The sequence below is a fragment of the Periophthalmus magnuspinnatus genome, chromosome 3, assembly GCF_009829125.3.
Source record: "Periophthalmus magnuspinnatus isolate fPerMag1 chromosome 3, fPerMag1.2.pri, whole genome shotgun sequence".
In the NCBI taxonomy this organism is placed as follows: Eukaryota; Metazoa; Chordata; class Actinopteri; order Gobiiformes; family Gobiidae; genus Periophthalmus; species Periophthalmus magnuspinnatus.
In genome coordinates, this window is record NC_047128.1 from 17,481,269 (window position 1) to 17,494,607 (window position 13,339).

General features: G+C 38.3%; 1 protein-coding gene across 9 annotated transcripts in view; it reads left to right on the forward strand.

Moving 5' to 3' along the window:
- The window catches only part of neo1a (neogenin 1a), a 312,642-nt gene that overhangs the window by 280,745 nt on the left and 18,558 nt on the right, over positions 1 to 13,339 (forward strand). For all 9 annotated transcript variants that reach the window (XR_008649252.1, XM_055232509.1, XM_055232511.1 and 6 more), the window contains exon 17: positions 5,931 to 6,106. Coding sequence is in view for 8 of the 9 variants with exons in the window: in XM_055232509.1 (XP_055088484.1) it covers positions 5,931 to 6,106 (176 nt within the window). In the remaining variant the exon portion in view is untranslated. The remainder of the gene's footprint in view (positions 1 to 5,930; positions 6,107 to 13,339) is intronic.

A 13,339-nucleotide genomic window follows, 5' to 3' on the forward strand; every position in this document is an offset into this window, starting at 1 on the left:
ACTTTTTTTGCTTAAAACTACACTGTGTAACTTTTCTTCCTTGGTATTGCTTTGGCTAGAATATCCTATTGTCACGGTACTAAAATTTCAAACTTGATTTCAGATACTAAGGAATAGACTTGATACTCAATACCAATTCCGATACTATGATGATAACAAAAACTACTTCTTTCTAGAATGTAATTTATGTTAAAATGTATAAATATTTTCTTTTAAATTACCATGTGGCCTTATATCTATGTATTCGTAACCTTGCGCGCACTGGTTAGAGCATTGATCCCCCAACCCGAACCCTCTCAAACCAAGTTCTGCCATTGTGTCCTCAGGCAAGACACTTCACCCACATTGCCTAGTATAAAAGTGGTGTGTACCTGCTCAAATGAGTAATTAGATTTTGATACTAGCTTTTTATTATCGATTAGTATCTGAAAACCGTAGTAGAATAAATGTGATAGATGTGTTAAAACAAGCAGGTGGCCCTCCTCCAGGCCAAGTAAAAGTCAGGTTTGTGGAGATGCAAGCACGCTTACAGTAAGGATGGACGTTTTTTTCTATATATTTTTTTCCCAGTGCAGTAAATGCAACCAAAAAAAAGCTGCATTCCAAACTTCGGGATAAAATGTACACGCTGTGGCTTTAAACTAATCTCGAGACTCAGCTCACATATGCATCCCGCTCACTCGGACCTCCTGCAGCGCCCTGACAGCCCCTCCTCCTCCTCCCACCACCCCCGGTCCGCTGCTGCTTGCCACGTCCTCCGGGTGGCGTACTCTTCTTGCCAGTTTGTGAGGATTCAAAGAAAGCCTGACCTACATATTAGTTAAAGTTTGAGAGAGAGCGAGCACAACTTGGTGAACTCTGCTGGAGAGAGAGGGAGAGGGAGAGAAAGAGAGAATTTGGGTTTGCAGAGCTGTGATACCTCAAAGTGAAAAGCAGGAAATCTGGGTTTGAGTGGGTCTGTGAAGTCGGCTCATCGCAGCACTGTGCTCCAGATCAAATATACATACTTTTATGGTAGTTTTTATGGTTATAATGTGAATAGAAAGTTGTACTACAGACTAACACAGCCTTATGCCTCTTGTAGCAGGGATAATCTCTTATTAAAAGTGCACTTTGTAGCGTTTTTGGTGATAGCCTGTAACTGAAAAATAATGCTAAGTTATTAATTTATAACATCTCCATGGAGACAGTACACCTGAATGCGCTTTTAAGTTGTGTACTACAAACAAATGAGTAGTTCTGACTAGTTACATACATTTTTACTAGGTTTCAATATTGTTAAAAAAATATTGTTGTTCTTAAAGAGGCACTGTGTAATGTTTGTGATAGATTGTTTGCCGCCTGCTTGTCTCTATGGAGATTTTACTGCATTGTGCATGTGATGTTACCAGGCGAAGCTACTGGTCAGATCTGTGGAGAGGTACCTGTTTTTATTGCATATTGTTTTTCATGTTCTCTGTGGACGCAAGTGCTCTACAAAGATGCTTATTAGGATCATTATAATGCCATATTGTGGAACATTCCAGGTAAATCAATAACGTCTCCATGCAGAAGCAAGTAGGAGACCCTCCATCAGAAAAACTACATTGTGCATCTTTAATAAACATGTAATTAAAAAAAACACCCCAATGAATAAAGATGAGTGAATTGGAGTAAGAAGAAGTAATAATTTGGTACATATTTTAGTCCTGTTTTAGTGTGCAGTTAAGTGTAGTTGTGTCAATAGAATCTTACAAAGTGCATTTAAACCAGGTCTAGTAGTAGTAGTAGTAGTAGTAGTAGTAGTAGTAGTAGTTCTTTAATTATTTTCTATTAAACCAGTTGAATTCTTGTAAACGTTGATTTTTGCAGTGCATAGATGAGGTCTTGTGTTGAGTCTGCGTTCACAGTTTTGAAGTCATAAAATGTCCGCCTGCATTCTTCCTGGCTGAGTTTAGAAACAGTTTTTACATGTGCTCCAAACCTCAGCCTCTCACCACAACCACATGAACGCTCTGGGAGGAAGCAGCAGAGGGCAGAGACGTGACAACAGGGACAGTGGAGGCTAAGCTAGTTTTAGTTCAATGTTAGTCCACAGAATGTAACAGGGTAAATTGACAATATGAACATAGACAAACATAGACCTTTTTATTTCAAATATATAAAATCATATTGCACTTTATGGGGCTTCTCCCTCATGTACAGACCAGGTTTGTTTCTTAAATTTTGAGTTTGTGTTATGTTGTTGTGGGGCTCAATATATTGCATTAAAGATCCTTTATGTAACTTTTCTGGTGAGGGGTCGTTTCTATAGGGATATTCTTTCTCTATTTCTTTCTCATTTTATTTATATGTAAAGGGACGGCACATATTAATAGATATTTTAAAATGTAAATATGTAAAGTTTATAGCTAATGTGACTAATTTCCATCTTCAGTCCCCCTAGTTTACAGGACAGGGAAAAAAACAGCAACAATCACACAAAAGCAAATGTAACACACCAGCACACCCACTATACACACACAACACACTCACTATAAGCCCAACACATTCACTATACACACAACATATTCATATAGACACAACACCCTCACTATACACACAACACCCTCACTATACACACAACACCCTCACTATACACACAACACATTCATTATATACACAACACATTCACTATACACACAACACATTCATTATATACACATCACACTCACTATACTCACAACATACTCACTATACACACAACACCCCCATTATACACACAACACCCTCACTATACACACAACACCCTCATTATACACACAACACATTCATTATATACACATCACACTCACTATCCACACAACACCCTCACTATCCACACAACACACTCACTGTACACACAACACCCTCACTATCCACACAACACACTCACTGTACACACAACACATTCATTATATACACAACACACTCACCATACACACATCACACTCAGTATACACACAACACAGTCACTATATGTAGCATTTTGGTAACAGTTCATTTGAAGTTAGAAGTTAAATGTTAAACCAACGACCCTCAGCACAAAAGTGTCATTTATTTCTACATGGGGACATATTTGACCCTGGATCAGCCGCTGTTTTAAAGCTTTTGAAAATACTGTGAGTGTTGAGAGCTCTCGTTTATGAGCAGCAGTGTGTGATCCACGTCTGACCTGCTCCATAAGCAAAAGAGAGTGATCCAAAAGCACAGAGCACTCACCTCTACAAACTGCTCCCGTTGTCACCTTTGCATAGAATGTTTCACAGTATGGCATTTAACTGTTTGCATTCTTACTGTTAACAAGGTCTCTTCTCCTTAAATCTGACCTGTAACTTGGTCTGGTGGCTTCACAAATCTATCAGAAAGTATTGATGAATTTGTTTAGAGCTTGTATTGTATCAGATCGTATCTGTTTTGTTGTCATGGTAACTGCCGCCTCTCGATTGATGTCATTGACTTAGTGCGTGAATGTGGAGTGACTGCACTGTCTATTATCTGTTGTCTTTTGTTGTTGTGCTTTTGTTTCTGTTGCTTTCTGTATTGCTCATCTAAACCTGCTTGTCTCCATAGAGGTGGACAAGCTTAATGTCATACTGTGGAACAATCCGGGCAACGTAACATCTCCATGGAGACAAGCAGGCAGACCATCCTCTAGAAAAGTTACAGGGAGCACCTTTAAACTGTTACATCGCTAGCTTGGATCTTGTTATTTTTGTGTCTCTAACGTCACCAAAAGTTTACATTTAAGAGAACTTTAAGAACTTTATCAACATTTTAGCTTGTATTTTTATTTTATTTTATTTTATTTTTTAAATTTATTTATTAATTTATGTATTGATTTATTTATTGATTGATTTTTATTCATTCATTTATTTATTTATTATTATTTTTTATAATTTATTTATTTTTTTTACATAAGCCCTGTTCACACAGATTAGTTTAACTGTTTTTACTGACTTTATTTCCGAAAATGGTGGACTGATAAACACTGAAACAAGAACCTTTTCATTCATCATGTCACCAACTTTGCTTTTATTTTGTTTTTAACCGAATGCACCTGCACTGTAGTGTCAGATGCTGTTGTTTCTTACCATGTTGATGCGATCGGCGATGAGATTTCTAATGACTTCCGTAGTTTCTCTCTTTTAATCCGTTCGTGCTATACGGCTCCTCCATCCACGTTTACAAATTCTGCACCAAAAGCGTCCAAACCTTTCCATAGAGGCGCCACGCTACTGGTCTACAGTTGCCACGACAATGGGATTGTACTTCCAGGTCACGTTTTTAGCGCAGTTTGTTTTAACTTTTTACTTTTGATTTGTAGAAAACACAACAATTGGATTACAGTATGGTCATGGCGAATCAGTGTTACAAATTTACATTGCGTCTGGGCCTAAAATGGGCCGTAGAGACATTTTTTCAATTAGCTCCAATGCACAGATGAAAAACAGAAAACAAATTTACAGAGATGAGATTTCACACAGGACTAGAATCACTTTAGGAGCTCTGAGTTTGCAGGATTACAGTCAAATTTTTCCATACATGTAGGAGCTGCACAGGACTAGAAACATAAATGACGTTGCTAATCATTACAATTCAGCCGAGGACCCTAGGTGAAACTAATTCCGTGTGAACAGGGCTTTAGTCGCACATAAGTGGTTTTACGTTTTCCCAACTGCCCTTGATAAGCTCGTTGTGCGTGGTTGACTTGTCTGTTCGACTTTTCCAAGGACACGATTGAGTGATGTTCTGACTATGTAAACATGCTCTTGTGCTACTGCTGCTGCTGAGAATGCGTGGGCTGGCTCTTCCATTGTGAAGATACCTACTGCTTACATTGTAAACTCTCATGTATTTCTTCTGTGAGCACCAATGTTTTTTCTGTCTCTTAGCAACGCTGGTAGACTTTCAAGTGTATGGTTTCCTATGGCTGCACAATATACTGACAAAGTATTAAGGAGTATCAAAAGAATGAATGAATTTGGTAATGGTTGACAGTGATGTAGTGGAGTAAGTGTGCGCCCACCAACCAGAGCACATGTGTCAAACTCAAGGCCCGTGGGCAAAATGTGGCCCGTCAGGTCATGTAATGTGGCAAAGTAAATTAAAAGGAATGACTATCAGTTTATCAGGAGATACACAGTTACACAGATATTTTTTCATAGCTATGCAAATCCATATGCAATATTAGTAACTTGAATAAGTAATAAATATAGAAAAAGTAGTTGCCATTGACCATTTTGATGATGTGGCCCTTTGTGAAAATGAGTTTGACACACCTGAACCAGAGAATGGCTAGATGGCTATTCTTGTGTCATCGAGCAATGCACTTGACTCGCTTTACCCACTAGCGGTTGATTACACAATATGCAGTCGCTCAGGTTATTATTCCATTCATTAAAAAAGGTCGATTCCATTGGTAAGGTTCACAAGACGTATGATATTTGGCAGTTTATTTGTTTTATGTTTCACCTCGAGACACGACGACTACATTTGCTCAAGCCGGAATCAAATCGGCTACCTTCTGGTTTATAGGCGAACGCTTAGACCACTTCTCCATTGCCTTCTATCGCGATATTCTGCGTAATTATCACTGTCTCATATTGTGCAGCCCCGTTAGCTACTTGTTAGCTTTAGCTCTGTTAGCAGCCTGTTTTTCTAATAGACTTTCTCTGTTTCTCTCCTCACCCTTCCTTACCCAATCCGATCCTCCCACCCTTTGGCACATTTACTTTACTTTCCCACTCTCCCTCCATATTATTTGATCCATGTAACTCATTAATACCTGTGTCTTTCCTCGCATTCCCATGTCTCCCCTACCGACACGTTTAATTTTCTCATGTTTACGTTTAACCATGCATGCCGGTATACAGACCCCATAGACCCTGATGTTGACCTGTATGAACTGTTCCATGCTCCACACACCCCAGTGCCCGACCCCTCCCCCATGATGCCGCCCGTGGGTGTGCAGGCCACCGTCATGAGCCACGACACCATCAAGGTGAGCTGGGCCGACAACTCGCTGCCCAAGAACCAGAAGATCACCGACAACCGCTTCTACACTGTGAGATGGAAGACCAATATCCCGGCCAACACCAAGGTCAAGGTAAGAGTTGTGGCGGGATTTAAAGGCCTTATGTATGTGAAATTAAGTCATGTGGGATTTTAGTCGTGTTGGAATGTCGTGACCTCATCAAAAACATACCTGGAGTAGAAGTTTTAAAGGGCCGATATTACGCTATTTTCTGATCTATGTTATAATGTTGTTTCCTCCTCAAAAACTTAACTGGAGTTGTGTTTTGTTTCATTCACATGTTTAACAAACCCCGTTCTTCTCTTAAACAGAATACACTCTGTTCCACTTTGTGATGTCATGTGGTAATACAGGAAGTGCTCCACTATGTCTCTAAACTCCATAGGCCTTCACTAGAACCATTTGCATGATATCAGTCCTGAAATTGCCAGTCTCAATTGAACAAAAAGTAAAAGGCAGCTACCGTTTCATGACATCATACATTGGAACAAAGTATCTTGAGCTTTGGAGATGTAGACAGAGTAATAAAAAAGGGTTATTCAAACATGTGTGAAATGAAACAGAACTCCAGGTATGTTTTTGAGGAGGTAACAACGTTCTAACATAGCTTCATGCTCACGACGGTCAATTAGCATAATATAGGACCTAAAGTTAACAGGTACTTTGGCTCTGCACAGAAATTATTGAAATTATTCTAGTGAAAGTGACTAAAGTTTAAAAACATATGGGAGCGCTTTCTGTGTTACCACTCAATGACATCACAAGGTGGAACTGAGTGGTTTCAGCTTGAGAGAAGAATACAGCCTAAATATGCAGGATTGTGTTAAACATGTGAATGAAACAAAACACAACTTCGGGTCTGTTTTTAATGAGGATACAACATTATAACATACATCAAAATGTGCGTAATATAAGTCCTTTAAAGGAACTGTACCCATTTTTTTCTGTGTATTTGAGCAAAATTAGACAGTTCTTGAGGTTGAAATGACACTGCTGCCTACTGCCTGCATCTGATTTAAAGCGTTTTAGAGAAGGGAGTCAGGTAGTTCGCTGTTACCATGCTAGTTGTTGTTGTTAGCATTACTGCAACGCCAAACTGCGCTGGCATCTGAAAATTGTAAAAAGCGCTTGTAAACTCATCATGGTGAATGCTAAAAATGCAAAAGGTAAGTGAGGAATAACTTTGGACCACTGCAAACCGTTTAAAATGAACCAGTTGTTTTTCACATTTTTAAAACCGTAAAATCAGGCTCAGCGCTTTTAAGACATGGTATAGTAAATCTGGAGTTGTTTTTGTTTCGTTTGCACGTTTGAGGAATTACAATTGGAGAGGTTGGCTCCTTCTGAACTGACAAAACAGCCAAGCAATTTATATCAGGAACTCGTATGTCTCAACTGTCTCCAAAATAAAGCATCTATCTCAGTGGTTCTTAAACTTTTTGCACCAAGTACAAAGAAAATACTTGGCAAAAAAACTGGTCTGCGGGTCTACTGTGCCATTCTTACAATACTTCCAAACCAAGACAAGGACACAATTTGAGTACAACTGAGTCAAAATAACAAACACTGACCTATCTGTTAGCTTCATGTTTACAATCACCTTGCGGCTAATTGGTCAATAGAGATAATACGCTTCCCTCCGATTATCAAGCCCTTAATGCCAAGACATATTCTAGTTTATACGGCTGTAGCCAACTAAAGAAAATCTTGGTTGGCTAGAGACATGTCCTGCAGATTTATTAGTCGACTAAAGAGGGGAAAGTCCAGTGTGGTTCATCTGGTCTTCCGTTAATTAATTTTAACTTTAATAGATTCCAGACCAAAGTTTATTTTGTTTTGACTGCTCACTAGCGCTCTTCCTCAGAGTGGTCACTTGATGTCCGCTGATTTAAACAGGTTTTGGTGCTGTCTTTCTACCGGTGACGGCGGGACAACAGCGCCATCTGCAGCTGGTTTAAGGAGGAAATATGGAAATATGCCCACAGGACTATAAACCGGGACGAGGGGGCTTTTTTACTCTCACACACCTGGGATACTGTCCTAAAAAGTCAGACTGCAGATGATGTCCAGCTGACCATACACGTCACAGCAACATCATGTGACCATTCTCCGGGAAGAGCGCTAATGAGCAGTCGAAACTGTCAGGGATGAAAACAAACTAAACATTGGTCTGGAAAAAGGATCTATTAAAATTAAAGTTAAAAAAGACAGATGATTAAAACTGCGTTCAATGGACTACAACTCCTCAAGAGTTCATGCAAATCAACAAACAAAACAAAGTTAAACCGACAGTAAACCATATTTGTAGTAAACTGTAAGCTATTTAAGATTTTGGACATGCTAATGTGGCTATGCTAATGCCATTCCCAGTTTCTCCAGACAGCTGTATTGTAGTAGTTTCAATCTGTACCCTGATTTTTCTGTATTGTTGCGTCATCATCTTAAACTGCATGTCTATATCCCATTAATTCCCATATATTTTTATGGCAGTCAAATAAAAGTTTACATAGTCCAGCTGGCTCTGCACACGGCTCCATAACCTGTTTACTGACCTGATCCAGTTAGATAGAACCAGTCAATCTTCTGTCTCTTTCTGATGTAGTTTGGTGAGATTGTGAGGCTCCTCTCTTATTTACCGACGTGTCAGACTGCAGAAGGATTGCCGTATTACTATTTTATCTTGACGTTTTCCCACAGCCGCGTCGCTCAGAGGAAATATTGATTCTTTTGTTGTTTCGGAACACAAGGGAATCTAATATAATTCAAATTCTTAAGCACAATAAACAGAGATAAGCCTGCTACATTGTCAGAGCTTCTCAGAATTTCAATTGCTCCTTCAAAAGAGACTGACTAAATGAGTACTTTATACAGCCCGGGCCAGTGTTTCTCACCCACTGGTACACTGACCCCTAGAGGTACACAGCATAGTGCACACAGATATAGGTAGGTGTTTTTATTTTTTCTAACTAATGGATATTTACATCCTTGAATAGTAAAGTAAAAAACTGTTATTCAGAATATTCATACTAGCACTGGACCTTCTATTGGTGGTTTTCAGATTGTAGAATGTGTTGACGTCATACTCCCAGATTGGGCAAGAGACAGATTTTCCTATTACCATATTTTCCGGACTATACATCGCTCTGGAGTATAAGTCACACCAGCGAAAAAATGCATAATAATGAAGAAAAAGACATATAAGTCACAAATGGACTATAAGTCGCATGTTTTGGGGAAATTTATTTTACAAAATCCAAGACCAAGAACAAACATTTTGTCTTTAAAGCCAAGTTATAATGACAACAATAAAATAGAGAACAAGAGGCTAACGTAGCGCATTTATATTTATTCGGCTACATGAAGCATAAACAGCGAACTGTACACATGTCCGGTATGTCAACGTAAGATATTAACAGTTAATAAGATAACAAAACTATTTTAAAAAAAGCCTAGAGTGCCCTCACGCAGTTGTCAGTGTGACAATAATGAAGATGTGAAATGATATATTTTAATAATTTCACATATAAGTCGCATCTGTGTATAAGTCGCATCCCCGGACAAATTATGAAAAAAGTGCGACTTATAGTCCAGAAAATATGGTAATTATATTGTGCTTTGCCATGAAAAATTCAAAAGGTAAATTCACAAATGCTGAACCTGATCATTTCTCACTCACTGTATTACAACAAGAATCTGAATTTTAACAATATTCATCTTAACTGCCCCCATCTGTGTTATATATTTGCCTATAGAATGTTGTGGTGTCATTGGAAACCCAGCAATTCACAAGTAAGTATAAGTTATTCGATTTCAGTACAACGTTTCAGAACATTTATAGTTTAAACTGAGCTGGAGACAGGTCAGAATTCTCCTAGTAGAACGTGCTGTCCAACTGTCTGACTGAAGATTTGTTGACTTGGTTTATGGTTCTCACTGTGATTAATGGGACTATTCACATGAAACAAAAACTGGCACAAAGTTCAGACGTATTCTCTGTCAGCCAAAAATGAACAAAATAATAAAAAAAATTCACATTAGCCTCAAAAAGTGGTGCAATCTTTCAACCCTGGACATGTGATAATGATATTATAGCAAGGTTTTAGAGCCAAACAAGTAATTAGTTTCAGTAATTGTGGATCGTATGTTTGTATATTTCTTTCTCCCCTCCATCTGAAATTATAACAACATCAAATTTTAGAACATGAACACAACCTCATACAGTGTTGTTCCACAAACCAATTCATGTATCTGAGGCTGTATGGTTATGTATACAAAACACCAGCAGATGGCACAATCTAATTTATAAGTTTGTTACGCAATTAGACATTTTGAAGTTGGTTAGATGCACAGTGAAAGAAAGTTTAGCACTGTAATGATTTGGTGAAGCTGAATTGACTTTAAAAACAGAGAGGAGCACTTCTGGATTACCACATCAAGAGGTGGGAGTGATCAAATTTAAAGGATTACGCAAACGTGTGGAGGAGAAAATCTTATTGGACAATTTATTATCGATTAAAGTTGCACTATTGTAACTTTCTGGTGAATAGGCTCTTCATCTTTTTGTTTACTTCGATGTTGCGTAGTTCCACAGTATGGTATTAAACTTGTATATCTCCATGCACAGCAGCAGGTGAGGTCCAAGTTACAGGTGAGATCTGTGGAGAGGAAAGTTCGCTAAAGTATAAATTGAAGAATGCTTAAATAGATACATATAATGGAATACAGTGGAACATACCAGGCAAGTAATAGCATCTCCATGGAAACAAGCAGGTAGTTAGGAGGAGCCCCCACCAGAAAAGATTTGGAGGTTTAAAAAAAGTAATTAACCAAGTCTAAATAGAGAAATACTTCAAGAAATCGAGAAATACTACAAGTCTAAATAGAGAACTTCTTCTTGGAGAACCTTAGACTTGTACGACGCTACTTCTGATATGGCACAAAGCCTGAAAGCTTAACCCTGTGGTCCAGCCGCCGTCACAGATGCTTTATGCGGCCTGTCTGCGCTCTTTGGACCCGCGGCTTCCTCCTCCTCGATTTATAGCTTTAATTAAACACTGATGGCTTCGTTATGGTGCACCGCCTTAAATCTCTGACTGAGCCACAGACAATGGAATGATTCACACATGCACAGTATTCACCACAGACCAGACTGTATTCAGGTGTGTCATTATACTGTACCTTTATATACTCTGTTTATTCTATTCATACGGTCCAGTTCAGTTCCAAGTTATTTGATGCCATTTTAGGAGGACTGACCTTTCCAGAGATATCATATTTTGTTTGGAATTGGTAATTGCCATGGGAAGGGTCTAATATTTCATCATTCTAAAACACATGGATATGCGTCTTTCACAGGATTTAATATTTTTTTATTTATTTTTAGTTGTCCAATTATTAGTTAATGCTGCCATGTTTGTTGTAGCATTGTCAGAAGTATCGAGTAAGTAACTAAATACTCATCTGAACAGGTGTATGTGTGTAGTACTAGTAGTAGTAGTAGTAGTTTTCAAAATATAATTCTATTGTCTAAAAAGTGTTTTTTAATCATTTAATCCGATTTTGGCTCTGTCTTCTACTTGGAGCAGTAAGAGCCCATACAATAATCATCAGAGATTATTATTGGTCTATGCCCCATTGGTTGTTTACGATTACAAAAAAAAAAAAGCCTTTAAATGCCCCAGAAATTCTAAATGAACTGTTTAATCATGTTATAATGTTCGCTCCTCATAAACATACCTGGAGTTGTTCCGTTCCACCTTGTGACATTACTATCAATAATGTGCTGTGTAATTCAAGTGCTGTGTAATTCAAGTGCTCTCATGTTATATCACCTTGACCAGCCTTATTCAGACCATTCAACTCCATATTTCCTCCACTAAGACGCAATTAGAAGTTAGCAGCTATTGTTTGTTGCCTCATTTCACCTGCTTCACATATCTTCCAGTGCTCTGCTGTTGTGCTGCAGATGATAAAAGAGATCGGCTTTACTCCTCATCAGTGTGATTAAACTTGAGACTAAATGCTGTCGGATGTATACGGCGTGATTATGGGCTTCCTCACGGTGATGTAGTTTACAGCTGGGTCCGCTAGCACTGGAGAACGCTCCAACCAGGCTACTCGCTGTGATGCTAATTAAACTGCTCCACAGGCTAACACTGCTTCTGTCCTGTTAGTGCAATGTAAGAAATTAACGAGTCTGTAATGGGACACTTGCTGCGATACGGTGTAGTCGACACAATAAAGGAGACAAGTTGTATTAAAGTGGGACTAAATACATAGACTCCTCCACCACATTTCAACTAGAGATGGTAAACTGGGCATTATCTAGAGGACTAAAGAAGTGAGTTAGGGGGAAGGAGGGACAGGGTCTGGAGGTATAAGGACCCCAACAAAGGACAACACCTGGCTGTAATCGAAGCAGTCCTGTGTGATGTCTCATAGTACTTGATATTGTAGCTATTGGAGGCAGCACACACTCATTTTCATTGTTTTTCTACCTTAAAGCTGCAAATGTACCTGCAAATTTATACACTAAAATTGGCAAAAAAGGACTAGAATCAGTCAATAATGCTATTAGAACACCAAATCCAGACTTTAGCAGCAAAAGTGTGTACTTCCACTTTAAATTGAGACTGACTGACTTTTATCAACTTTAAATCAGGCTAATGGTGGTTCCGGAGTTATATTCTTTAATAAGTAGGAAATATATTCAATAATAATCAAATTCAAAATTATGTTTTTAATTATTAATGGATTCAATTTCTAAATTTTTGCACTTAAAAATTTTGTTATTACCTCCAGTTCAGAATTGTATGTGCCACTCAAAACCTGAAGCAAAGACACTTGTCAAATCTCACGTGACATTACCAAAATATATAAGATCAATATTTTCTACAGGTTATTTTTTACAGTGGAAGGACTGGTTTTTTAAGTTGTGATTCCTATTTTTGCAATAATCAAGCAGCCTTAGTAAGTTATCCTGAAGTTTTACAATTGTCTTCCCGAAAACAAAAATCCTCAGTTTCAACTAAAACTTTGAAGCATTTTATATTTTACAAATTCACAACCTTTTCTGGGCTCATTCTTAAAAATACTCTGACCTCCTGTCGTGTCATGTAGATAAACTGAACTTGGCTATAGGTTAGATTTTTAGAATTCTTCCTTTAACAAAAATCATATGATATTTTAGAAATCCATGTGAAATTTGCTCGGATGTGGCTGTAAATGTTGTGGTGGACGTAATGCTCAAACGAGGGGTTACTAAATAAACCACAAAACTGCACAAATGTCACCATATACCCAAGT